The 26938-nt window shown below is 39.1% G+C and overlaps 1 protein-coding gene across 1 annotated transcript; it reads left to right on the forward strand.

Annotated features, from left to right (window-relative positions):
- The first annotated feature begins 280 nt into the window (after window positions 1–280).
- Window positions 281–15793, forward strand: LOC143731980 (N-acetyllactosaminide beta-1,3-N-acetylglucosaminyltransferase 3-like). The gene is made up of 2 exons (XM_077222600.1): window positions 281–650; window positions 12679–15793. Exon 2 carries the CDS (start codon window positions 12687–12689, stop codon window positions 13839–13841), a length of 1155 nt encoding a protein of 384 aa, XP_077078715.1. The 5' UTR covers window positions 281–650; window positions 12679–12686; the 3' UTR covers window positions 13842–15793.
- Window positions 15794–26938: the final 11145 nt, after the last annotated feature.

Genomic DNA, 26938 nt, shown 5'->3' on the forward strand with positions numbered 1-26938 from the left:
AGCATCTCTTATTTGATTTTCAATTTAAACGGTTTCTGTCTCACTTTTGGGGCCCTTTAGGGGAGGGGTCTATTGCTCCTGCATGCACATCCTGTTACACATCCTCTTTGTGTAACTTAACTTGCATTCACTTTAGTATAAACAGATGTCCCCTAGTTCCACATGTTCCTGAATCCACAGGATTGTTGTTCCAGGACCAATATATAACAAAGCTGAATTTTTCTGAAATCACTTTATTGTATATTGCTTTTATTATATAGGTTTCAAAGTATTTTATTACGTTAGTACACTGCACAGAGCAATCATGTTTTAAAGGAAAAGCGTTTTTGCAAGGGTTTGAGTATCTCCATTTTTTTTTTTTTACCATTTTTTGTTTTTGTTTAAACAAATGATTAACCAGTTAGCTGGCAACCTTGATGGTGTTGGTCATCATGCTGTGTAGGTAGGCAGCACAGCAGGTTTTGAGACACTCTCTTTCTTAATGATTTCACTTTCCTCTAGAGAGATAGCAGTACCACAGAGGCTCAAGTTTATTTCTTCGTTAGGAGGAGAGAGTTTGAGCAGTGAATACAGGGTGGAGGTGGTTTTTGACATGAACAAAACCTAAAATAGGCTTACTTGTTTAGACGGTGTCCGAAGTTAACGATCAGGTAAGATAAATATGGTTTCTATCTGCTTCGTTTAGGTGACTATTTACTCCAACCAAATTTTGGTTTACGTTTTGTCGATCGCTGCCGTTAGAAAACAAACCTAATGCGACGACAAGAATGTATTGTTACTGTTTTATAGCTAAATCTAATAAGGGCTATTCTTAATTTTAACATGGTATTACCATGTTGAAATTATGATTCTCTTATGTAAGCTATTGTGTGTCAAATTGAACGAAACAGTTTTGTAAATGAGAGAAAATAACTACGGTTCCCTTTATATTGAAATTAATAGACAACAATAATAATAACGTTTTGATATCCGGACAGTAAAGTGCAACAACTTTGGTTTTTTAAAACTTCCTCTTTAACGATTTTACTTCTGCAATCCATCTCAAACTGCTACTCTACATTAATGCTGTTTCAATGTGTTGTAGCCTACAGTTAAATAATGTGTCTAACAAAGCTTTTTTAATCATTATTTACAGTTAGCTGGGAGATGGGAGTTTCCTTTTTAAAAATGCATTTCAGTGCAAATTATTGATTATCTAAGTAGATAATTAAAATAGGCCTAACTAAATATTAACATGCTACATGTAGCATGTACGCCAAAATAGTTTTTTTTTTTTTTTTAAGAACTTTATTATGAACAATACACAGGACAATAGGTACAGAGAACACTACAGATACTGTAATCTGCTCAACAGAAATTAAATGTACAGTGTACAGACCAGAGGATAATAACATAATATAATTATAGAAAGGAAAGATTAAAAATCATGCAGTTCCTTCCGGAGATGAAATGTTCTTATAGCCTTCATATTTTGCATGTTTTCTATTGTTTTGTAATATGATTTAAAGTCCAGATGAAATGCCTTAAAACAAGGTTGTGAATTAGACCATTTACATTTGTGAATATGGTATTTTCCGAGGATGATAAACAGTTGAATAACAAAAATTATTTTTTTGGACAAACCTCATGAATCAAAGTATAACATGACATTAAAATATTGAATCTGATGTTTACGTTTAATTTTGTGATTATTTATTCTTCCAAATCAGACCAAAATTTGTTTGTGTATATACAGTGATAAAATAAATGAAAAATAGTCTCCTTAATAGATGGCAAAAAACACAAGACTCTTCTATGTTTATCTTAAATCTTCTTAATGTATCTTTAACATGATAAATTTGATGTAAAATTTTAAATGAAACTTTTTTTATTTTATTATTAATACAGTATTTATAAATAGTAGTATTTGCCTTTTCCCAATTTAAATCACCCATGGTTGAACACCAAAAACACTTTGCAGCAGGTGTAACTGAGCACGAAATTTGATTTCTAATATATTTATTGGTGTATTTTTTCTTACTGAGTATTCTTTTGGTGTCACTGGGAAGTTAAAATTTTGAAGAAATTCTGAATATGACATGAGCAAACCATCTTTGTTCAGTAACTGTCCTACCAACAGAATTCCTCTATCAAACCATGGCCGACAAAACAGAGACTTCTTTTTATAAAGGATTTCTTTGTTATTCCAAATAAAGTATCTATGTGGACTAAAATTGTGTTTATAGATCAATATCCAAGATAGAAGAGCTTGTTTGTGGAAGTCAGCTAAAAGGGAATTTTATCAATAGAAAAATTACATTTCAGTAGAAAATTTATGCCACCAAGAGTATTGAACAAATATGATGGAAAAGCGTTCCAGATGCTGTCAGGGCTTTTCAAGAATTCTATAATCCATTTAATTTTAAAAGTATTGTTTATAGTATGAAAATCCAACACTTCCAGACCCCCTTGGTCTCTACATCCTGTGATAACATCTTTTTTGAGATAATGGGTTTTTTTCCTCCAAATATAATCATACAGTATTTTATCCAATTCTTTAATTGTACTTTCTGGGATATCCAGCGATAAGGCAACATATCGTCCCCTTGGAATTATAAGGTTCTATCTGACATTTTTGTCAAAATTGAGTTATTCACATATTCTTATTCTGTGACAACTTATTTACATTATGTGATGTGTTTTTTTTTAAGTTGTGTACATTGTGGGACTTTTTATTGAAAAAACAAAAAGGTTCTATCTACAAAATCGAACTCTAACTTGGCTCTATAAGGTTCTATCTGCGTGAGCCAATCAGCACTTCGAATGCACAGAAGAGGACCAATCAGAATCAACTTTATATGTCATGTCGCCGGCTTTTTCCTTGAAGACAAAAAGAAACCCCATAAAGGCAGAATGCTATACATTTACAGTAAATTAAATATTCACTAAATTGTGTAGTGTTATGAAGTGGCTTCAATTTGGCCATTTTCTTTATAGTGTATTGGTTATTATTATTAATTATGAATGAGGTTATTATTAATAACTATTATTATTATAGTTATTATTATCTGAATTATACAAATATGCAGTGAGTAAAATGAATATTTAAAAAAAAAACATTTAACATACAAGTGTGTGTGTGTGCGCGAGTGTGTGAAAGTGTGTGTGTGTAAGTGTGTGAAAGTGTGTGTGTGTGTGTGTGAGTGTGTGTGTGAGTGTGTGTGTGCGAGTGTGTGTGTGTGTGTGTGTGTGTGTGTGCGAGTGTGTGTGTGTGTGTGTGTGCGAGTGTGTGTGTGTGTGTGTGTGTGTGTGAGTGTGTGTGTGTGTGTGTGTGTGTGTGTGTGTGTGTGTGTGTGTGTGTGTGTGTGTGTGTGTGTGTGTGTGTGTGTGTGTGTGTGTGTGTGTGTGTGTGTGTGTGTGTGTGTGTGTGTGTGAAAGTGTGTTGGTGTGTGTGTGTGTGAATGTGTGTTGGTGTGTGTGTGTGTGTGTGTGCGAGTGTGTGTGTGTGTGTGTGTGTGTGTGTGTGTGTGTGTGTGTGTGTGTGTGTGTGTGTGTGTGCGAGTGTGTGTGCGAGTGTGTGTGCGAGTGTGTGTGCGAGTGTGTGTGTGTGTGTGTGTGCGTGTGTGTGTGTGTGTGTGTGTGTGTGTGTGTGTGTGTGTGTGTGTGTGTGAAAGTGTGTTGGTGTGTGTGTGTGTGTGTGAAAGTGTGTTGGTGTGTGTGTGAATGTGTGTTTGTGTGTGTGTGTGTAAGTGTGTGACTGTGTGTGTGTGAGTGAGAGAGAGAGAGTGTGTGTGTGTGTGTGTGATTAAAAAAATAGTCTGACATTTTTTGTGATCATATAGTCAGTGAATCATTTTTCAATGATTATTTAACTTTATGAATTAATTTGCTGAAGCATTTCGATTTTCTTGTAGTTTTTAAAGTCTTAAAATGTCTTAATTTTTACAATTTTAAGCCTTAAAGGTCAAATAGTTAACAATTTCATTGATGGGGTCTTAATTACAACAATAAACGTTAGCATGTTATTTCAGCCATACTGATGTCTAGAGAGAAAGCCATTTCACCTGGCCCACTTTAGCTGGAATAAAGTCCTGCTCAGATGTATTACAGTAGCTGCTTTCTGTCTAAACAAAAGAAAGATTAAAGTAACAATTTCTGCAATAATGTGTTTAATTACCCACCAAATTGGTAACGAAAATTAAGATTCTGCACTGGACAAAATATTTAGACCTACCTTGCTTAATTTGAAATGTCCTAAATACATGGAAGTGCTAAAAAATATGAAATAAATGTCATAGAAAGGATACAATTTTACTTTCTAACACATGTTGAGACATTGTTACAACATTAATTTTATATTTAATGTTCAAATAATGTTTTGGCAGATAGAACCTTATAATTCTAAGCGAAAAGTGTTTTTTTAGAATTAGAAGGTTCTATCTGCGTTTGACCCATTCCAAAAAAACCCATTTACAAATTTGAGAGGATTTTGATATTGTACATTTAGAATACATTTAGGGTCCCTGTTATTTTCATGTTTGAAAGAAACTTGTTCCCCATATAAATTTTCCTATATGTAATGCAAAAACTTTGAAGCTCAATATCTCAAAACTGCTCAGAACGCAGATAGAACCTTATAATTCCAAGGGGACGATATACAGAGCGTGATATACATTCTGCCTTTGAAATTAAAGATTAAACTTCAAAATTAAAGATTAAAAAGATTAAACAAAAAAATTAACTTCAAAATGTTAACACTCAAACGAATTCTCGCGCAAGTTCGCCTGGGTGATTGGTTTGTTACAATGGATCTGAAAGATGCATATTTTCATATTCAGATCGACCCTCGTCACAGGCCATTCTTGAGATTCGAGGGGAGGGCATATCAATACACTGTTCTGCCGTTCGGTCTGTCCCTGGCACACCGCACATTCACAAAATGTATGGATGCAGCGCTCTCCCCACTGAAAAGTCAGGGAGTGCGCGTGCTGAATTATCTCGACGACTGGCTGGTGCTGGCGCAGTCGAGAGACGAACTGATAGTTCACAGGGATTTGATTCTCAGCCATCTAAAATACCTGGGGCTCACAATCAATGTGACCAAGAGCAAACTGACCCCCAGCCAGACTGTTGTCCTTCTGGGCACGGTTTTAGACTCGGTGACAATGAAAGCGCGGCTCACTCAAGAGCGCGCGCTCTCTATACAGACACTGGCGGCTGCATTCAGGGCGCACGAGTGCGCGCCTCTGAAGAAATTTCAGAAACTGCTTGGTCTAATGGCAGCTGCATCGTCAGTACTCCACTTGGGATTACTGCGCATGCGCCCGCTGCAGCACTGGCTGAAACGCCGTGTGCCAACCCATGCATGGCAGTCAAACAGCCTGCGCATTATGGTGAATTACAGGTGTTTAAGAACACCGATTCTCTGGCGGGCTCAGGACTGGTACCACATGGGGGTGACCATGGGGGTAGTTTCCAGGAGGAAGGTGGTTTTTACAGACGCGTCCAACCTAGGTTGGGGAGCGCTGCACGAGGGCAAGCCTGCCTCCGGCCTCTGGTCGAGCACGGAGCAGAGCTTACATATCAATTGTCTGGAAATGAAAGCAGTTGGTTCGGCCCTGAAAGCTTTTCTTTCAAACCTCAGGGGTCACCACGTCCTAGTCCGTACGGACAACATGTCAGTGGTGGCCTACATAAATCGCCAGGGTGGCATCAGGTCAGGCAACCTGCATGCTATGGCGAGGGAACTCCTCCTGTGGGCACAAGCCAGTCTGAGCTCTCTGAGAGCAGCGCACATCCCGGGCGTCCAAAATCTGGGCGCGGATATGCTCTCACGGGGCAACGCTCCCCTAAGCGAGTGGTCCCTGAACCCTCAGATGGTCAGTCTAATATGGGAGATGTTTGGCGAGGCCGAAGTCGACCTTTTCGCTTCGAGAGCAAACACCCACTGCAGGGTGTTCTTCTCGAAGAAAAGGGACGCACTGGCTCATCCCTTGCCCAGCCGCCCCCTTTATACTTTTCCCCCTTTTTCGATGATCCCACAGGTCATCGAACGGGTCAGGGAGAGCAGATGCCCAGTCCTTCTGGTGGCTCCTCTCTGGAAATCCAGACCGTGGTTTCCGGAGCTGGTTCAGTTGTCAGACACGATCCCCTGGCCTGTTCCAATGAGGAAGGATCTCCTCACACAGGCCAACGGAACGATATGGCATCCCCGACCCGATTTATGGGCCCTCCATGTGTGGCCCCTAAACGGGTACCCGGGGTCCTTCCTGACAGAATCTTGAGCACTATCTCTGAAGCAATGGCCCCGTCTACTCTGCGCCTGTATGCTTTGAAGTGGTCGGGTTTTTCCAGCTGGTGCTCGAAAAATCAAGTAGACTCAGAGCCATTTGAGGTATCTGTGGTACTCTCCTTTCTGCAGGAGCTACTGGACGCGGGCCGCACCCCGTCCACGCTCAAAGTTTATTTGGCAGCCATCGCAGCGCATCATGCTTTGGTGGCTGGCCACTAACTGGGAAGAAATTACCTGGTGGTAAGGTTTCTGAAAGGCGCTAGGAGGATTAACCCCTCCAGACCCCCTTCGGTGCCGCCTTGGGACCTCTCCACGGTCCTTAGGGCCCTGAAGATGGACTGTCTAGATGGATAGTGGATGCCATTTCTATGGCCTATACATCAGTGGGTCAGGTTTGCCCTATAGGTGTCAAGTAGGGGTGTCGCATTATACCTGTATTGACGATAATCGTGGTATTCAAAGCATGAAATATCGACATTGTGTTAATTTAGAGTGTGACAATATATCGGTATTGGCGATAACCACAATGTTTAAAATGAATAGGACCCTTATGATAACATGACACGTAAATACTCCAGCGCCAGAACCTGGTTGACCTACACCTGGTGGCTGTATTGCACCCGCTGACACTTATCAAATAAGAAGAAGACGCAGAGCGAGCCCACGCATCCACTCTGAGAAGAATATCGTCTGAGCGAGAGAGTGAAACACTGTCCACACCAGAGAAAAGTAAGCTCGCCAGTATGGGAGTTCTTTGGCTTCAAAGAAAACAGCACCTTAAAGGGGGTCGCACACCGGACGAGAAGCGCAGTGCCACGTCTTTAAAATTCGAACACATTATTTTGTATGATTTTACACACACCGAAGGACGAGTTTACACACACAACGACGGCACCATTCAGCGTCTGTGCGCAGCGCCCAGCAACGGCTCGGATTTTCAGGTGAGATTCTCAATTCATTCAGTTAACGGATGCGCTCTGACTGAGGGAAAGTGTTCAGACTGCAGACTTAGCAATTATTGTATTTAATTGTACAGTATAATCATAACATAGTACAGACATTATCTTAATTTCATAATGTCCTTAAACATAACAATATTGCTGGCCATAAACTGAGAAAGTGCGTGTCCGGTGTGCTACACGCAGCGCGGAGCTACGCTTCTCGTCCGGTGTGCGACCCCCTTAAACCCAATCTGCAACCTTTTTACCCATCTCCGTGTCCATCCCCCTGCGGATTACGCTATTTTACAGAGTAAATTGCGATTATTTTACTAGTCATGGAATGGGAAATGTGACATTAACCTGTTAACAGCGGGTTTCTGTGTTCATATATTTAAATAAAGGGTGATTATTAAATACCCCGTTTTCTTTACTCGTCTTATTTTTGTATTTGCACTTGATTTTTTTTTGTTCAAATCTGCATGACTTGCACTGGCGCAACAATAGGTTTAAGAGCTTTTCAGTTCTTCAGGAAACATTCAGACAATGATTAAGACCCATCGGTGTCTGGTCCTGTCTACAAAGATTACTGTGCATAATCATATACATATATATATAAAACCCGCTTAGGCCGGTTATAAAATTGTGCTAATAATCCCGACGGTGTCTGGTTTTGTTAGTATACTCTGTCAGTTGTAGTGACTCATATATATTTTTCAGGCCCGACAGTGTCTGGTCTGTTATGTATATAAATATATTTGTTGGGTTCTGGCTTGTTCTGTTAGCTCAGGGGTCCTGAGTTGCAGGGCAACCAGTTACTTAGGGTGCGGCGTTTTGCATGGCGTCACCACTGCGTATAGCTATGCAATACGAAGTGACCGTTCGAAAGGGAACTACTCGGTTACTATCGTAACCTCAGTTCCCTGAGAGAGGGAACGAGTATTGCGTAGCCGGCCGCACTATAGTAACTAGTGAAGTTGTCGCTTCAGTCGTATAAACCTGCTATAATGGCTAATTCGGGGGGCTATATAGGCTAGGCCACGCCCCCTCGGTGGGCTCTGACGTTGGGCTAGCTCATTGGTCGCACGTCAGAGTCGCCCGCGCCATTGGATGTGCAGTTGCTGCAGCACATCCTATGAGAGTGCCAGACGCTCAGAGTGCTAGCTGTGCAGCTGCAAATGCGTTTTACATGTAGGCTTCAGTAAATCGAGGAAAAGGAGTTTCCCCACTGCGTATAGCTACGCAATACTCGTTCCCTCTCTCAGGGAACTGAGGTTACGATAGTAACCGTGTAGTTTCCAGTTAAACAGAAGGAGAATGGTGGATTTTCCAGACTTACCCAGCTCTATATAATCCGTTATTCTGATGTTCAGGTCGATAGAAATGATTTATACCTTTTAAAAAAAAACATAATTTTAACCCCAGTTAACCTTCCGTGTTTGTCTGTTGTTATCAATACATAGGCGTAGCCACGGGTATGCCAGGGTGTGCCGGTGCCACCCACAGTCGCAGCTGGCAAACCTAAAAATAGATGCAGAATTATTTTTTAAAGTCTTAATAAAAATGTTTTTCTAAACTTGGACTATTGTTGTTTACTTACAATATGTGTACATTTAAAATGTATTTTAATGTTTAAATTATTATCGTAAAAAAAAATATCTGCCGACATTTGGACTGCCAAACAATCCGCAAACAGCCGCTGTCTGACGGTAGGCTAATAAAGTTGTGCTGTTGAGGCTCTCACAGCCTCGTGGGGAGAAATGGAAACAATGAGCGCAGTTCACACAAACAAACTTAATGAACATACATACAGCGGTTAAAAAATTAATGTGGAGTTTTTATATTTATAACATATGATACAGTTAAGCAAAATCACACGAGTGCTGAGAAAATGTGACACTGATTTCATATGACAGTTCAATAAACAATAGTTAATATCAAGTCACTTACATTTTAGACACAATATTGAATGTTTTTGTTCTATTTGACCAGCAAAAATAGTTCAAAACAAAGATCACAGCAGAATAGAACCACAGCGCATCTCACCGGAAAACATAACTGCATTACTGAATGATTCAGCGCTTTGAATGAATCAGTTGAGTCAAAGAATCAATGACCGATTAAACAACTGCCCCATTCCTGAACTATTCAGCCGTTTGAACGAATCATTTCAATAAATGACTCAATAACTCAGTTGTAGTATCACAGTGTAAATTAATTAATTTGATTGGTAACAGATTTGCAGATTTACATAGCCTATGTAAAAGCTGACTGAACACTGATGAGAATATTGCTTCAGAATAAATTGTATTTACAACACACAAAAAAAAAAAATTTCTGGACAAGCAATTTTTGTACTTGGACAAGTGTATGATCGATTTACTTGTTCGAACGACAAGCTCATGTAAAGCCTTAATGTTGAGCCCTGAGTTATATTTTATATAGTATTATGTTTATGTGCCGATCCTGACTATAGTTTTACACATCAGCCCAGTCTATTCTCTAAAGTTAGTGATTATTAATCACTAATAATTAATCACATTAATTGCACATTAATCTGACAAAAAATGTGGCATACCCAGTTTTTCTTATGCACACCCAGAGACGCTATTCTGACTACGCTAGTGTATCAATATGACAGTGTTGGGAAAGAAAGCATGAACTAGTTCAAAGTTCAGTTCACAAATTTTAAAATGAACTAGTTCAGTTCATAGTTCATACTTCACAATTTTGAACTAAGTTGACGGTTCCAAAAAATGAATTAGTTCATAGTTCTTTTTTTCCATGTTGCTGCAAGCTATTTTTTTTATTTTTATATGATCAGTTGCATAAACAGAGCCACCGTTAAGCCTGTCTTAATAAATAGGCTATAGCAGCGGCGATTCTAGGATTTCAATATTAGGGTGGCTCAGCCACTTATTATAAAAAAGAATAATAATTTAATTACAGATATTGTTGGTATAGGGTAGGCATGAACAAGTATGCCTAGGTAGGTGCAGTAGGTTCTACACTAAACAAGTACACATCAAGTCAATCCCTGAATATTTAATTAATTTCTAATCATTTTAAATAACTGGCTAATATTCATCACATAATTGACAAACCTTATTGGTAATATGTGGGTAATTTAAAAAAAAAAATTATTTATATATATTTTTTAATATGAAAAAGTTTTAAACACTAATATTTTACAGATACTACGATACTACATTTGTGCAGTAAAATCAACTTTAAGTATACAATTATTATTTTCATTCATTAAAGGGATAGTTCACCCAAAAATGAAAATTCTGTCAGTAATTACTTACCCTCATGTTGTTCCAACCCCGTAAGACCTTCGTTCATCTTCGGAACACGAATTAAGATATTTTTATTGAAATCTGAGAGCTGGATCACTCCTCCATAGGCTTCTAAGGGATTGAAACTTGCCAGCCCCGAAAATTTATTAAAGACATCGTTAAAATAGTCCAAGTGACTACAGTGGCTCAATCTTAAGTTTATCAAGCGACGAGAATACTTTTTGTTCGCAAAAACAAACAAAAATAACGACTTTATTTCAACTATTCATTTCCTTCTCTGTGGGCCTCTAGTCAGTTAACGTAGTGTGATTGCGTAGAGCTATGTCACACATAGGCTCACTATTTGCCGACGCTGGTCATGTGTGTGATGCGTGTGACCTATGCGTGTGACGTACAACAACAGAAGCTTACGCTATTACACTAGTGAACTGCCTTGATGTTTACTGACTCGATATTCATTGAAGTTCTCAGGCCATTTAGATAAAAGTTTCATAAAACAAATAAATAAATAAGCCCAGATTTTACAGTGGCTGGGAAACCATCTTGAATTGCTGCCGCATGATATTATGTATAAACTGCATTTATAACAAAGAACTACACAGATGTAGATGTCCACAATCTGTCAATAAATGCAAACACGATGTCCTTTTCTTCTGATGCTGCTGCAGTTTTCACTTGAAATTTGGAAGAAATGTTGTCAGTAGTTCATATAAATTTTTTTTTTTATAGTATAGTAGATCCAGAGAAATTGCTGATTTTGTAGTGGTCTCTTAATTTTTGTTCAGAGCTGAATATATAAAAATTTACACACCTCATGGGAAAATATAATCTATCTAATCTATTATATAATCTAATTATACTGCATACTTTCTCATCAGGGGAGAAATAATTGAAGGTGTGTAAATCATTTAGGAGTGTCATTATAGTGAATCCAAAACCAAGCATGAAGAGCAAATTAGTTATTGGCTGCTAGCTTCTATATATAATTTATAACAGTGTTATGTTTTCCCAAAAATAAATTTAGGATTATTAATGATAAGCAATACTGAATGTTCGGCCTGTAATGTTCCCAAAATGTGACCTGTAAACTTTTAATGTTTTAAGCTGGAAATGCTGAGGTTCTCCTGTGTGCTGTTGTTTCCATGTGTAGTGCAGTGCATTTTTATTGTTGAGTTTCAACATTCCTCAAACCAAAGGTCTGCATGCAATTGAATCTGAGACAGATGATCAACTCCAGAAATTTTGTTGCCAAGAATTTAAGGACGTTGATGTGTGTTCTGAAATTCTGAAAATCCTCATGTTGTTTTAAACCTGACTTGAACTAGTATTTATAGTCATACGGATAATCAGTTGATTCCTTTCCCACAAGTTTCGAATCAGTTAACAGTACAGAAATTTGCATCCGACCATGGTATTCTGTTCTTTTCCGGAAATTAGGTCATTTAAAGTCATTATCTGTGACACACTGGGGTTGATTATTTTTTGTCAGGGCTTCACTGGAACAGAACATGAAAACTACATCCACACAGGGCACAGAGCACTGATACAACTTCTACACATGATTGACTGTAATAGTTTAACAGAGTGACAAATTGTGCTACAAATACGAAAAAGAAAAAAAAGAAAAATACACATTTCGTATAAATACGCGTTGTTGACATTAGACACAGTTGTCTTTTACATGTCTCATACAGCTGTCATGAGAAGAGCAGAATAAAATATGAATAGAGTTCAAAATGAAAAATCTCTTTCTACAAAACATAACTTGTAATTGTAATGATTTTCAATTCATGATATAATGAAAGTGGGACTGTTAATCCAACCCCGTTCAGTACACAAAATTAGATATTTTATATAGACAATATATTATTCCAAACAACAACCAAAAAAAAAAAAAAACTTCTGCACATTATATAATCATAGTAATAAAGATTATATATATATATATATATATATATATATATATATATATATATATATATATATCCAACCCCCCAATAAAATATCTTCCGAGTAAATGACAGAATTTAAATTTTTAGCTAAACTGTCCCTTTCATTAATCCAGTTTCATGACCAGCCTTGAATTCATATTTTGTAATTATGTCTGAAAAATCCTTGTTGAGAGAACTTTTTTGTTCATACTGTGAATTGTGTCTCTTTTCCTAAACAGATGCAAAGATGCGAAAGAAAAACAGAGAGACATTAGCATTAATTCTCACAGGTGCTGTGTGCCTCTTCATTATTATGAACAAAAATGACATTGAAGACGACGTGACATCAAAAAGCAAAGACACCTATGAGATGCTTCGTCATCAAATCCATTTGCCCAGATCCAAAATTTTCCAGCCGTTGTCTTCACATTGTCAGCAAAATATGTCGGCTTATAATGTGGCTGGATTTTCTACTCTGCCAGGTCATATCCAAGACTTCCTGCTTTACCGACACTGTAGGAATTTTCCCATGCTGCTCGACCTGCCTAATAAGTGTGGCGGACCCCTGAACTCTGCAGATGTCTTCCTTCTGCTGGTCATCAAGAGTTCTCCAGAAAACTACGAGCGGCGAGAAGTCCTGCGGAAAACATGGGCTAAGGAACGACTGCACAAAAGTGTGTGGATCCGTAGAGTCTTCATAATCGGAACAACTAAAACTGGCTTCGAGAAGCGCAGGATGAATAAGCTATTGAAGCTGGAGAACAATGAGAACAAGGACATTTTACAGTGGGACTTCAATGATTCATTCTTTAACCTCACACTGAAGCAGATCCTTTTCTTAGAGTGGATGGAAAGATGGTGCCCACAGGCTAGATTTCTCTTAAACGGGGACGATGACATCTTTGCCAATACGTTTAACATGATTGAGTATCTTCAAGGTCAAGAGGACAATGATGGAAGTAAACATCTCTTTACCGGGCACCTCATCCAGAACGTAGGGCCTATCAGACACTCTTCAAGTAAATACTTTGTCCCGGTGCAGGTTCAGGAGTCTGAGATATATCCTCCTTACTGTGGTGGAGGAGGCTTTCTTCTCTCAGGCTTCACGGCAAGAACAATCTACAACATGTCTCACTCTATAATTATACTGCCCATTGATGATGTTTACATGGGAATGTGTTTGGAAAAGGCTGGCCTCAAACCTACATCCCACTTTGGTGTAAGAACCGCTGGTCTACATGTCCCAGCTGAGAACGTTGACAAATTTCACCCTTGCTATTACAGAGAAATCCTTTTAGTCCACAGATTTCTGCCGCACATGATTTTTTTGATGTGGGATGAAATACAAAACCCACATTTGCAATGTGGAAAGACAAATTCCTCTCTTCAGGGAAGCCCATAAACAAAAGAACAGGGTGTGTGGTTAATTTTAAAGGATAATAGCTTGCTGGAATTGATGTAATCAATTTGGTTTTTAATCAATGAATTAACTTTTTCTCTACACCTTGTCACCTCTCAAGAAAATGATTTGGTGTTTTGTATTACACTTTAGCCGAAATGAAAAGGGTGGTTGATTCATTTTTCAGCAGAAGAAGTTGTAGTTTTTATGGTTTTTATTCTTTCTTTTTAATAATTATAGAGTGCTTATGGAGATAGAAATCTATATCTTTCCCTTTTTAAATGTAAGTTTATTAGGATAGTTAATTAAGAGTAATATGAAGTGGCATTCACTTGCACACAGTCTATGCATTAAATGATTGCTGGCTGCAAAAGCAAATTAAGGTTTTTACACCAATGAATGTTTTAAGAAGTACGGTGCTATACTATAACAAAGTACAGCAGGATAAAATCTTTTCATTATTTCAGTTCTTTTGAATAAAAGCGGTTCACAAATTCAGATGCTTCATCTGAATTTTTCATTTCAAGAATCACGAATCTGAATCGCAATATTCACTGGACCACGTGCAAGTCATTTTAAAGAGAAGTGTCTGTTCAAGTAAGCTTTAATGTGTGTTTTCAAATTATAAATAGGACAAATTATTTTTATAGACTACGTTTTGACGTGATAAAGTTTGTTAATGTGACAACTCTCCTGTTCTCTTCTAGAAATGTTTGTATTAATAAAAGGCGAATACCAACTTCAAAGGTCAAATAGTAATAAAATGCTGTATCATTTGCATTTTTTCATGGTGTTGTGTAGATGTATCTTTAATCTCTTAGTTTGCTTTGTTGTTTTATGCACCAGAGATCCACTGAAGTAGGACTCACTCACTCACTGAATCATTCAGAGCAGTTCCCTTAAGTTTACTCTTACAAAGACTTCAGTAGCACCTCACCATTGTCATAACCAGCTGTGCTGTTATTTATAAAATGACTTGTAATTTTCATATTGATTTAGTATCCATTAGTTAATACTTACATATTTTTCTTTACTTATTTGAGCCAAACTTGAGTCAGACTCCATCAATGTATCTTTATTTTTTATATGCAACACGGAAGAACCATCAAAGATTGTAAAATATGAGGATTTTTGTTTTGTGCAACACAATGTTATATTTTGTTCTTTCTTGGTGGAGGATTGTTTAGATACTGACAGTATAATTGATATAATCATCAGCCATTCAAAAAATTCAGTACATGTTGTTCAAGGAAACACAACATCATCTAATTAGGCCAGATGAAAGAAAAACAAATAGCCTATAGTAAGCAGCAGTCACAGGGCCAAGTATTCTGTAGCTAAGCATAATGTGTTGCAGAGATGGCAAGACTTCCGTTTTGATATGAAAAGTGATATTCACAGTGAGAATTAAATTTTTTAGACAAGATTTGTTACATTCAAATGACAGAAAGCAACAGTTTCAATAGAGAGCCAAATACAGTCTTGAATGTACTCAGCATATCAGTAATATTTTGGACATTTCACCATATGGGATTCAAACCCCAAAATTTCTGGTCAAGTGTTCACTGCCTATCACCACACGCCACTCATGTCGTCCTGATTAATGTTTTTTTTAAATTTTTTATAAATGCTTTGGCATATGTGTTTTGTGTCATTCTGTCTTATTTTTCCTTCAGAATTGGGGGCGGTCAGCTGCAGAGGATAAGCGTCTTCCTGTAAGCGTCTGATAGCGTCTGTGCTATTCTCATAGTGAGGTGTGGCGTGCCGTGGTGTGGTGTGAGTGTGCACGTATGATTACTGTGTCCTTCCTGTCGAGTGCAAGTACCCAATTCTGAAGTGGTAGCCTAATGTCTGTGTGTGTATTTGATTTCTTTGATTTGTTGGTGTTTTTGTTGTTAAATAAAATTGGATATTTTTACTGATTGTAAATAAAATTTTCTATTTATACTACTCAACCCATGTCTGATACCTGACTCCGTTGTAATGAGCCAGTGAGCCTTGCTCTAATGTGAAAGGCATTTCCTTGGAAATAGGTCCTGGGTTGGCGTAGTCGATAACTTTGTAGCAGTCCACCTTATTCTGTGGTCTGTTTATCCGTGCTAATGTGTAGGTTAAGAAGAATTTACTAATCCTTTTAGCGAACCTTCAGTTAAAGCTGCCACTTTAGAAAAAAACTGAATACTATACTTTTCATAATGGGTGGAGTCTTATGTAAGATGTTGAATGTGATCAGCATGATGAGAGGAATCAGGTGTATACGTGTACATTTATTTATTTTTTTAGAACAGGGAATAAAAATAAAGAACACCAACAACAATTCCAATAGGGGCTACAGCCCATTCAGAGCTTGGCCCCTAAATACTCTGGGTGTTTCATTTTGGCAAAAGTGTACAGCCTGCAAAACCAGAGGTTAGAACTAGACTATAGACTTTTAATTCAAATAATGTCAGATCTTTTTGCAGGCTTTTTGTTAACACTTGACCATGAATAGGCTTTTAGAAAACCAAGCCAAGCATTTAAGTACTTCACATCATGAATTCCTCCCCCAAGTTTAAGTTACAGGAAAAAAGAGAAATTCTTTGTTCTCAGTGAACAATTTAACCCACGAAAGACATCAATGGAAAGCAGGTTTATTGTTTTTGTTAAGTCCCTGTGGTTGTGCGTCCACAGAAATTTGTTTTCCTGGCGCTCTGCTTTGTTGTTTCTTAATACGCTCATTCTTTTCTGTTACCGTCATAACCCTGTTGCTTTTTGGTTTTGAATATGATTGTGATACTTTCCTTTTACGTTCTCCTTTCTGCCTTTTGATGGCGTGGTTTGAGGTTACCAAGAGTAATGTCGGCGACAGGAGGACACTGCATTAGTGATGTTACGTATGACACTGAAGCTTCGATGTGCGTTTTGCGAAAGCGAAGCAATTTCTATTGAAGCCCCGTGTTGGGGTGTGTATTGGTTTCCCAGAGGTCACGTGATCGATGACAAACGAAGCCTCAAGGCTTGTTCGACTTGAACCGGCGCTGCACAGACCGATCGGTTGATGACATCAAAGTACCGCGAGAGCGATTAGAGAGCAGACGGCTCCTTATGCTTTTGAATCGCTCTCGCGGTACTTTGATGTCATCAACCGATCGGTCTGCGCAGCGCCGGTTCAAGTCGAACAAGCCTTCACTTTCTGTCCAATCACGTGCGCGTTTCGCTTTGGGTGTCAGAAGGCTCGAAGGTCCTTGTTGGCTCAGTCTGGTTGTTAGGTTTGTGAGGAGACTAGAGTGCTGTACTTTTAAAGTTTATCAATACATTACATTTAAATAACCAAAACTACTCATTATTCTTTTGTTATTGTTGTTTAATTTTGTTTTTGTAAGATCGTTGCACTTTTGGTGTTTTTTTTTGGTAATTTGGTTTTGGTATTTGGGTGTTTGGTGAAGGGTTTGTATTTACAGCAATGGCAACAGCCAAAAAAGGAAGACTTCCCCTAACTGGGAATATTTTGAGTTTATGGCTTCCAATGAATGCATTTCTAAAAAAGAATAAGAAAAAATAAATATTTATTTATTTATTTATTATTTTTTTATTTTTTATCATTGTATTGTATAGTATGTAGTCACTCCCAACAAAAAAAATGTATCCTCACACTTCTGAGGTGGAAACCTTTGTCTTCTGTTGGACAGTGCAGTAGACCAGCGCAAACAAGCTCAAATGACACTTCTGATGCGATCCTAGAAGTGGATAAATACCTTACAGAGACAAACATACAAAGAGCTGAAGATCCACTTGAATACTGGAGAATGCAGAAACATGTCTACCCCCATCTATATACATTGGCATTACAGAATAATTAATTTTTATCACCTTTCTGCCATTCCTACAGTTACATAAGCACTATCACTGCCAAGTGTCAGATGATCCTATCACACAATGTCCTTATTCACTATGTGTGTGTGTGTGTGTGTGTGTGTGTGTGTGTGTGTGTGTGTGTGTGTGTGTGTGTGTGTGTGTGTGTGTGTGTGTGTGTGTGTGTGTGTGTGTGTGTGTGTGTGTAGAGAGAGAGAGAGTAGGCCAACATTAGATCTTAATAAATAATATGCTCATTTTATATTTTATTGTCACACTTTAATGGGTAAAATAATTTATTTAATAATGAACAAATCAATCACAAACGTGTAAGGCTTTTTATTTTTACACATAACATTGAAACTATGGAGTGTGTTGTGGTTGCTTCATCTGACAGAGAAAGGCTTCTGGCTGCTTTATTTTAAATAAGCACCAGATGGCGCTGTTCTCGACACTCTCGAAGCTTTGAATCTTTTCCCGGAACAGTTAGGGGAAAGGCCATAGGAAAGGCTCATTGCTTCACGAGGCTTCATTTCCCCATCCCTACACTGCATGACTTTACGAAAGAATCGGAAAGAATCGCCGACAACTTCTCCCTGGACCGCAAACAACGTTTCACAACCAAACAAACGCGAGAAGTGATAAGGATAACGGAAGATATCACGCGTGCGTGAGACCGGATTTAAAATGTAATTAAAAATGAAAGCCTACCAGAAGATTGCGATCCAAATTGTCTGTGCGCTGATTTGCAGCGAAAATTAGAAAAATAAACAGTTTATGCAGGAGGAAATGGTTGGGAAGACGAGGGGAGCAAGGACTGTGTTTTGCGAGTTTGTAAATAATTTTACAAATGTCCTGCTGTTGCTGCTGGCCATGCAAATGTTTGTGCTTTGTTTCTGTTTGATATAATTGTAAATATAGGCCTATCTAATTAAAATACTGATATTCTGGTCTATAACTCCTCCCTGAACATCATGCTGTCCTGTATCCTGCTCTCTCATTGGCTGTCGGTCATCGCCGATGTAGTTTTCAGTCAGAACACTTTTCACACAGCAGGATTGTGAATCGCCGACAGGTCCAGGCGTCGGTGACTCGTCGGCGATTCTCTCAGATCGCGTCTTTGCTCATTCACATTGTCACTCGCGTGAACGAGCACCGATTTGCCTGTGATTTCGGGCATTTGTCTGGGATTTCTCAAAACCTGTCGGCGAGCCAAAATCGGGTCTAAAATCGTGCAGTCTGAACTCGGCATAAGTTGGACAGGTAAAATGTCACGTGACTTACATAAAACAACTCTAACCCATAGACAAGAGGCTTGTTCGACTTGAACCGGCGCTGCAAAGACCGATCGGTTGATGACATCAAAGTACCGCGAGAGCGATTCAAAAGCATAAGGAGCCGTCTGCTCTCTAATCGCTCTCGCGGTACTTTGATGTCATAAACCGATCGGACTTTGCAGCGCTGGTTCAAGTCGAACAAGCCTATAAGAAATACATAGACGCCCATTTGGCCGCTTTGGAATGTTGCTGCGATACGTCAACGCGTCCGCCATTTTGCGGAGGGCAAGACTGCGCAGTAAATAAATACAGCTGCGGTTTTTCTGGATAAAAACAAAAATGTTTTTACATTTATCAGCCGATTTCAGTGGTTTGTATGTGGTGTACAAAAAGTTTCATCTCCAGTTATTTAAAATCTCGATAGACTTATAAAAAAAATGTATTAGGAATTGTCAAAAGTCAGGCTTGTCATGTAGGCTATTTGGCTTTTTATTCTTGGATAAGAATTGTGAAGACCCCCATACTGAGATTTAATTTAATGTTCACATTAAATGAAATAAAGTTTTCTTATTGTGGAAAAAACATTTTCTGTGATTGACCCGATTTTAGCAGAATTTTACAAAGATAACGGATGGATCCTTTATGGCAGGGGCGTTGCTAGGGTCTTGATACATTGGGGGCTTAGCCCAGTCCCCACCACCCACCCACCCCCGCTTTTAGTAACTAGGCCTACTACTTCTACTCAGAGACAAATTGTAGCTAATTTAATTGATAGGTAAAAAGATAGAATGCTTTATTTGTAGAACTGTAACAGCTTCATCTATACACACACACATATACACACACAAATAAATCAGTCCAACAGTCTGCTTGTATAAGTCTGGAAAAGGAACTATAGCAGGCATGAAAATCCGTCAGGGGTGAAAAAGGTGAGAAAGATATTACCCCTCTAGGGGGGTTGGGGGGCATGCACCCCCGGAAGAAAATTTTAAATATTCCATATTTTAAAGCATCAATCTGATGCAGTTTGAGATGCATTTTTTGCCAACCTGGGGAGAGCTGGAGACACTTAACTTCAGCCATGAGTCAAAAATATTAATTAAATATTAATCAAAATATTAATAGCGTTAGCTAATAATTTCCCACCGGAGCTTTAGCTAGCTGGCTAACGTTGCGTTCTCTCCTGCTGTGTTCAACGACTCAATTCATCAAGATAAGCCTATGTCAACAGAGCTCCTGGGTAACTTAGAAATAGCCAACCAGAAAATATTAGGGATGTCCCGATACCATTTTTTCTGAACCGATCCAATCCGATACCAAAAATTCGGAGTATCGACCGATACCGATCCAATACCAGCGCAGTTTTTTAGTAGAATTTCTATAACTCTGTGTGTTGAACTGATAATCACTATTTTGTGTGTCAAACGCAATCTACTTAATACAGACAACTTCATTATAAATAAAAACAACAAATCAAAAAAAAAAATATGATCATAACCTATGACAAAATTTATATTATAAACTAGATCAGTGGATAACTCAGTAAAATTTAGTCTAGAAAAAGATTAATTGTATAAAATCTGAACATTTAGAGAAAAAAACATTATTTAGTGGGGAACAAAGAGACAATAAGTGTAGCACTAAATCAGGTAAAACGTTACACATTGCTCTTTGTATTGTTGTAAAATACATTCATGAAAAACAAGATAAAAATCAGAAAGATCAATTATTATATATATAATCTACTATAAAATTAAGACATTTTTAAATGTATAGCACAGCTGTTTAATGAGGCAGCAACATATGATAGATAGGGTAGAACAGAACAAAAAAAGGCTATTAATAATCTTTCATTGCGCAAAAGTATTATGGTATAGGCTAAATATGAAAGACTCATACAGTGCGGCACAAAGCGCTTATGCGCATCTCGAGCTCAGAATGATGCGCTTGAAGTAACACAGAGTCACAGCGCGCAGAAAAGTTCAGAGCACAAAGGAAAGGCATATCGATGCATAGTGTATTATACTGTAACAGTATCTATCTATGCAATAGTTTATTGAGCCTTTTCTTTTAACAGTTTTAAATTTCAGTTACTGTGCACGTGAAGAAGAATTATAGTGCTCCAGTGTTGTGATCTAACACACGGTAGAAACGAACATTAAGGTAAAGCAATACAGTCCAGGAAGATAGTCATTTTATGCGAAACCATAGAGCTTTATCTACCGATAAAGTATAATAATAGTAACATTGAATCATCTTGGAGAGAGTTTCATCGTTGTCTGTCGTAACCGAACGCGACGCGCTGTTTGAATGCAGAATGGAGAATGACTGACAGCCGCAGCGGAGGGAAACGTTTACGTGATCTTGAATTTAACGACTTAAATATTTATTTCTATCTCACATTATACTATAGTCTTCATATAGTATATAGTATACCTTCCCCCTCTAATGTCCATAATAGCTACCACCAGAACAGTGGCGCAGATAGGATTTTTTAACTGGGGGGGACCAAGCTGTCAGCAAATGATTTAAACTAAATTCGTTATTTTGCGTAATTTGGGCTTTAACTAGTGCTCAAGTAGTTACTTTGCGTAATTTGGGCTAATGATTTGCACTAAAAAGCCATTGGGGGATTCTTATTTGAAATCATGGATAAACAACAATGAACAAAGGTAAACAAAGGCCTACTTGATCACCACTAGCAATGCATGATCATACTATTATTTGACTAGTATGCCAATCACCCACCAAAACTTCATGTCTTCAGCAAAGTATGTTTTGTGGCTGCCCTCCTGCAGATCCTCACTTGCCTGACTAGGGCAGAGGTCTTCAATCCTGCTCCTGGAGGGCCACTGTCCTGCAAAGTTTAGTTCCAACCCTAATCAAACACACCTGAAACACACAGCTCATCAAGCTTTTCAGGATCGCTTGAATATACAAAGGCAGGTGTGCTGAAGCAGGTTGGAACTAAACTGTGGCCCTCCAGGAGCAGGATTGAAGACCTCTGGACTAGGGCCTGCCTTACTGTCATCAGAAATCGCCTGCAGGCCAGGAGGACAACATTTTAAATCTTATAATTTCAGTTAACCCTCTAATACCTCTATAGAATTTCACAACAATGTGAAATACAACATATTCCTGAGAATTAATGGCTAAAACTACTATTTCAAAAATGTCTAAGAATAACTCAATTTTAAATTTAAGTGTTAATTACAAGTTTGTTGCAATGTATAGATTAGAAATATCTTTCAAATGATGTATGACAAATTAAGAAATGTTTTTCATAGCCCATAATTTAAGAATCTATATCCTCCGTTGCTCCAGTCCATACAATAGAAAAAAACAAGATTTCCTGCTGTAAGAGGATGTCAAAAGTTTATTTAGGCCTTTATTTGTTGTTTGCATAAACCTTGCACCACACAAATTTACTTATTATGATTATTTTTATAGTGGCTTACACGACAGTGAACATACCTCAGTCAATTTATACAGTACAATGGGTTAAATGATAAGATAAAACATTATTTCCTGACGACGATAAATTGTTTGATTTATCCAACCATTCTTTTTGTGTTCATTCATTATTTGTCTCTGTCCACTCACCTAAATGCATAGTTATGTTCTCCACATTTTGCTGTGTTTACTAAGTGCAAAAGCCTTCTTGCCATTATTGTCATACTAGCTATTCCCCTTAACAAATCTAATCTGCCACATCTGGGAAAGTCAACAGGCATAGGATACTTACATTGTTTGTTTTGGAAAAAATGAGGTGATTGTTTTTTGTCTCTTCATTGCCTTTATGTGGCATTTATACAGTCGATTTTTTTCAGTTCAGAAAATCACCGACTCAGCTCAGTCATAGATTGTATATGATCACTATGGTTACCGGCCCGCCCCTACAGGCACGATTGAGGCAGCTACCAGCTCCTCATAGGACCCCGGCGACGTCACTCAGGAGTCGTAGCACACACCCAGAAGAGAGTGTAAACGTCGGTGGCATGATGGCATCGTGTGTTTATTGACAACAGAACAGCGTGTTGTGAGAACGTGGGTACAAACAAAGTAATGGTGACCGGTGTAGATTATTATTGTGTGTCAGTCCGCGTCTGCCCCGACCCGATTCTGAAGCAGCGGCGGGCCGGGACACTACTTTGGCTAATGTACTTGGCGAAAACACTGGTTAATCCTCTGTTTTACCGATTTTTGTCGCCTTTCGTAGGGATAGTGAGGGCGGGGGACGGATCGGGTCACTATGAATCTGGGGGGGTCATGTCCCCCCCGTCCCTAGTGCCATCTGCGCCCCTGCACCAGAAGCCACAAACAACAATGACAGTCGAGCCCTAAAGCTGTAAGTTAACCGATGGCTCTTACAGGCTCTCTCTCTCCTCTAGTGCGCATTCTAAGTGCAAGCATGCTGTAACCATAGTAACCATAGTAACTTTGATCTGCTTGAACACATTTTAATCGTCTTTAATACATGATTCCGAAGGATAGATTAAAAGACCCGGTCATTTTTTTTAATAAATACAAAATTATAAAAAAATAATAATTATCCATAAATTATTTTTTTTGAGATCCGGGGCTATAAAAAAAACATCCGGGGCTGAAGCCCCGAATGCCCATGTCTAACGACGCGCCTGCTTTATGGTTATACATATGATATGGTACAACTACAGTGAAATGCAAATAGTAAATATAAGATAAAGTGAGAAGTAATAGTAAATAGTTTAGTCAATAAAATAAACAAACAGTATACAGCAAATAAAATAGTAATGGATAGTATAGTTATATAATATCATAAGTAAAATAAAACAATCATACAAATATTGATAATAGCATATAGTTTATGTATAATACTATAATAATAGCAATATAATAAGAAATATCAATTACAGTATATAGACAGTAAAAAAATAATAAGTTAGTGACTATGATAGCATAACTATAATAGATTGATAATCACAAGTGGTATAATATTATAATAACAATAATAATAAGAACAGCAAATACAATGTAATATCAATTGCAGAATAATATAGACAATATGAAAAAAATATGAACATTATAATATTGATCATTAAACTGACATTAGATTTGTCATTTTATTTTATGTAGGCCTACATACAGTGAAGATAATGTATAAATATGCAAATATAATTTATATATTTTAAAATATTCCTACATAGGCTATATACAATAAAATGACACAACCCTGTCTCTTTTTTGTTAAATTTCAGTTTTATTGATAATAGCCATCATAACAGTATAAGTAGCCTAAAAGGTATAAAAAGCTATACAAGACAAGAAATAAAGTAAATGATTCAGTCAAACACACAGCAGGATACAACGTTAAATAGCCTAAATATAAAGTTATGAAACTTTAGAACGTCAGAAGCACTAGCCGAGATAAGGCTGTTCCAGGCGGGGTAGCTACATGAGCGCTGAGCGCCCGGTGATCGCCTGTATCTCACAACTCCGAAAACGTCCGATTAAATTTTTAAATAGGCGCTATATTTTTAAATAAACCACAGATCTGAGCTTTAAACAACTACATTGTGTCATGATCGGCAAAAAGAGAGCGGGAAGCAAATGCAGTAATCGATGATATTTATTAGGAACAGTAAACAGGCTTAGGATAGACACGGGTGTGGACAGGTAACGCAGGGACTTCGATGGTCAGAGTGCGGTGAATCCTTGTGCAGTGAAGTGCCCAGACGAGACGAACAATCCAACACCAAGACGACAATCCACAGGAACACGATGACGGGAAAACCAGGAACAAGACTCAACACCGACACCCAGGACATCAAACAACGATCTGACAAAGGGAATGAGATGACGGTGAGTATTTAAGCAGTGAGGGAGATTAACAACAGCTGGTGATGAATGATGATGATCAGCTATAGCGGATCAAGGAATGATAACACAATCACGCCCACTACACACGTGCTTTCATACCACAACATAAACACGAGACGAGAAGGAAACATTGGATCAGTATAGCGTGACAGTACCCCTCTCCTAAGAACGCCTCCTGGCGTTCTCAGACCTCCTTACCTGTCGATTGTAATCATCGATCAAGGAGTGATCCAGAATGTCTCTGGCAGGTACCGAACTTCTCTCCTCCAGACCGTAACCTTCCCAGTCCACCAAGTACTGGAATCCGCGCCCCCTCCGCCTAGAATCCAGAATCCGATTTACCGAATAGGTGGTTTCCCCATCTACGAGACGCGGCGGGGGAGGGACCGGGACAGACGGATTAATGTGAGCATGAAACACGGGCTTAATCTTAGAAACGTGAAATACGGGGTGAATTCTCCTGTACGCAGGAGGTAAACTAATGCGGACTGCCACCGGACTAATGATCTTGATGACAGTGAACGGGCCAATAAATTTAGGAGCAAGCTTATTAGATACGGAGCGGAGAGGAATGTTCTTGGTAGAAAGCGACACTTTTTGACCGATGACGTATACGGGAGGCTTCGACCGGTGGCGATCGGCCTTAGCCTTGGTGCGCGCCCCCACTTGGAGTAAAGTCTCACGGGCTTTAGTCCAAGTGCGGTGACACCTCTGGATGAAGGCGTGAGCAGAAGGGACCGCGACCTCGGATTCCAGACTGGGAAAAATTGGTGGCTGGTAACCTACACTACACTCAAACGGAGAGAGGCCCGTGGCCGACACTGGTAAGGTATTGTGGGCGTACTCCACCATGGACAGTTGTTGGCTCCACGAGGAAGGATTCTTGGATACCAAACATCGTAACACTCTCTCCAGATCTTGGTTGGCTCTCTCGGTCTGACCATTGCTCTGAGGGTGAAACCCTGAAGACAGACTAACCGTCGGCCCCAGTACTTTACAAAATTCTTGCCAAAATTTGGACACAAATTGGGGTCCTCTGTCAGAGACCACGTCCATCGGGAGGCCATGTAAGCGAAAGACGTGGTCAACGACTGTCAACGCTGTCTCCTTAGCTGAGGGTAATTTGGGTAAGGGAATAAAGTGGGCCGCCTTCGAGAACCGGTCCACTACTGTCAAAACGACAGTGTTACCCTGGGAGGGTGGGAGGGCGGTGATAAAATCTAGAGCGATATAGGACCAGGGTCTCGAATGGACTGGCAGCGGTTGGAGGAGCCCATCTGGAGGTCGATTGGAAGTCTTACTAGTGGCACAAACCGAGCAATCCAAAACAAAACTGTGGATATCACGAGCCATAAGTGGCCACCAGAATCGTTGCTTAACTAAAAACTTAGTACGATTGACTCCTGGATGACAAGCTATGTTGGAACAATGGCCACACCGGATGACGTCTGACCTTAATCTCTCCGGCACAAATGACCGACTCAGTGGACATTCGGGCGGAGGCGTTACCCCTTCTAAGGCCTTCTTGACCTTCGATTCGATCTCCCATACGAGTGTGTAAACAAATAGGGTCTCCGGTAAAATGCACTCGGGAGTAGACGGGCGTTCGGAGCGATCAAAAATACGAGACAAAGAATCGGGTTTGATGTTTTTAGAACCCGGGCGGTACGAGAGAGAAAAATCAAAACGACCGAAAAAAAGTGCCCACCGAGCCTGCCTGGAGTTCAATCTTTTGGCGGTTCTGATGTACTCTAAGTTCTTATGGTCGGTCCAGACGATAAAAGGTACCCCCGAACCCTCTAACCAATGTCGCCATTCTTCCAACGCTAACTTGACTGCCAACAACTCCCTGTTACCAATGTCGTAATTGCGTTCGGCTGGAGATAAACGGTGAGAAAAAAACGCGCAAGGATGCATCTTATCGTCTGTGGGAGAGCGCTGGGACAGAACTGCTCCTACCCCCACCTCTGACGCATCGACCTCCACCACGAACTGCCGTGAATAGTCAGGGGCAACGAGGATGGGAGCTGAAACAAAGCGGCTCTTGAGGTTAGCAAACACCGCCTCGGCAGTGTCTGACCACCTGAACGGAGTTCCGGGGGAGGTCAAGGCAGTCAGAGGCGCGGCTAGCTG

The sequence above is a fragment of the Siphateles boraxobius genome, unplaced genomic scaffold, assembly GCF_051911475.1.
Source record: "Siphateles boraxobius isolate OS27281-9 unplaced genomic scaffold, OSU_SipBor_1 9, whole genome shotgun sequence".
Taxonomy (NCBI): domain Eukaryota; kingdom Metazoa; phylum Chordata; class Actinopteri; order Cypriniformes; family Leuciscidae; genus Siphateles; species Siphateles boraxobius.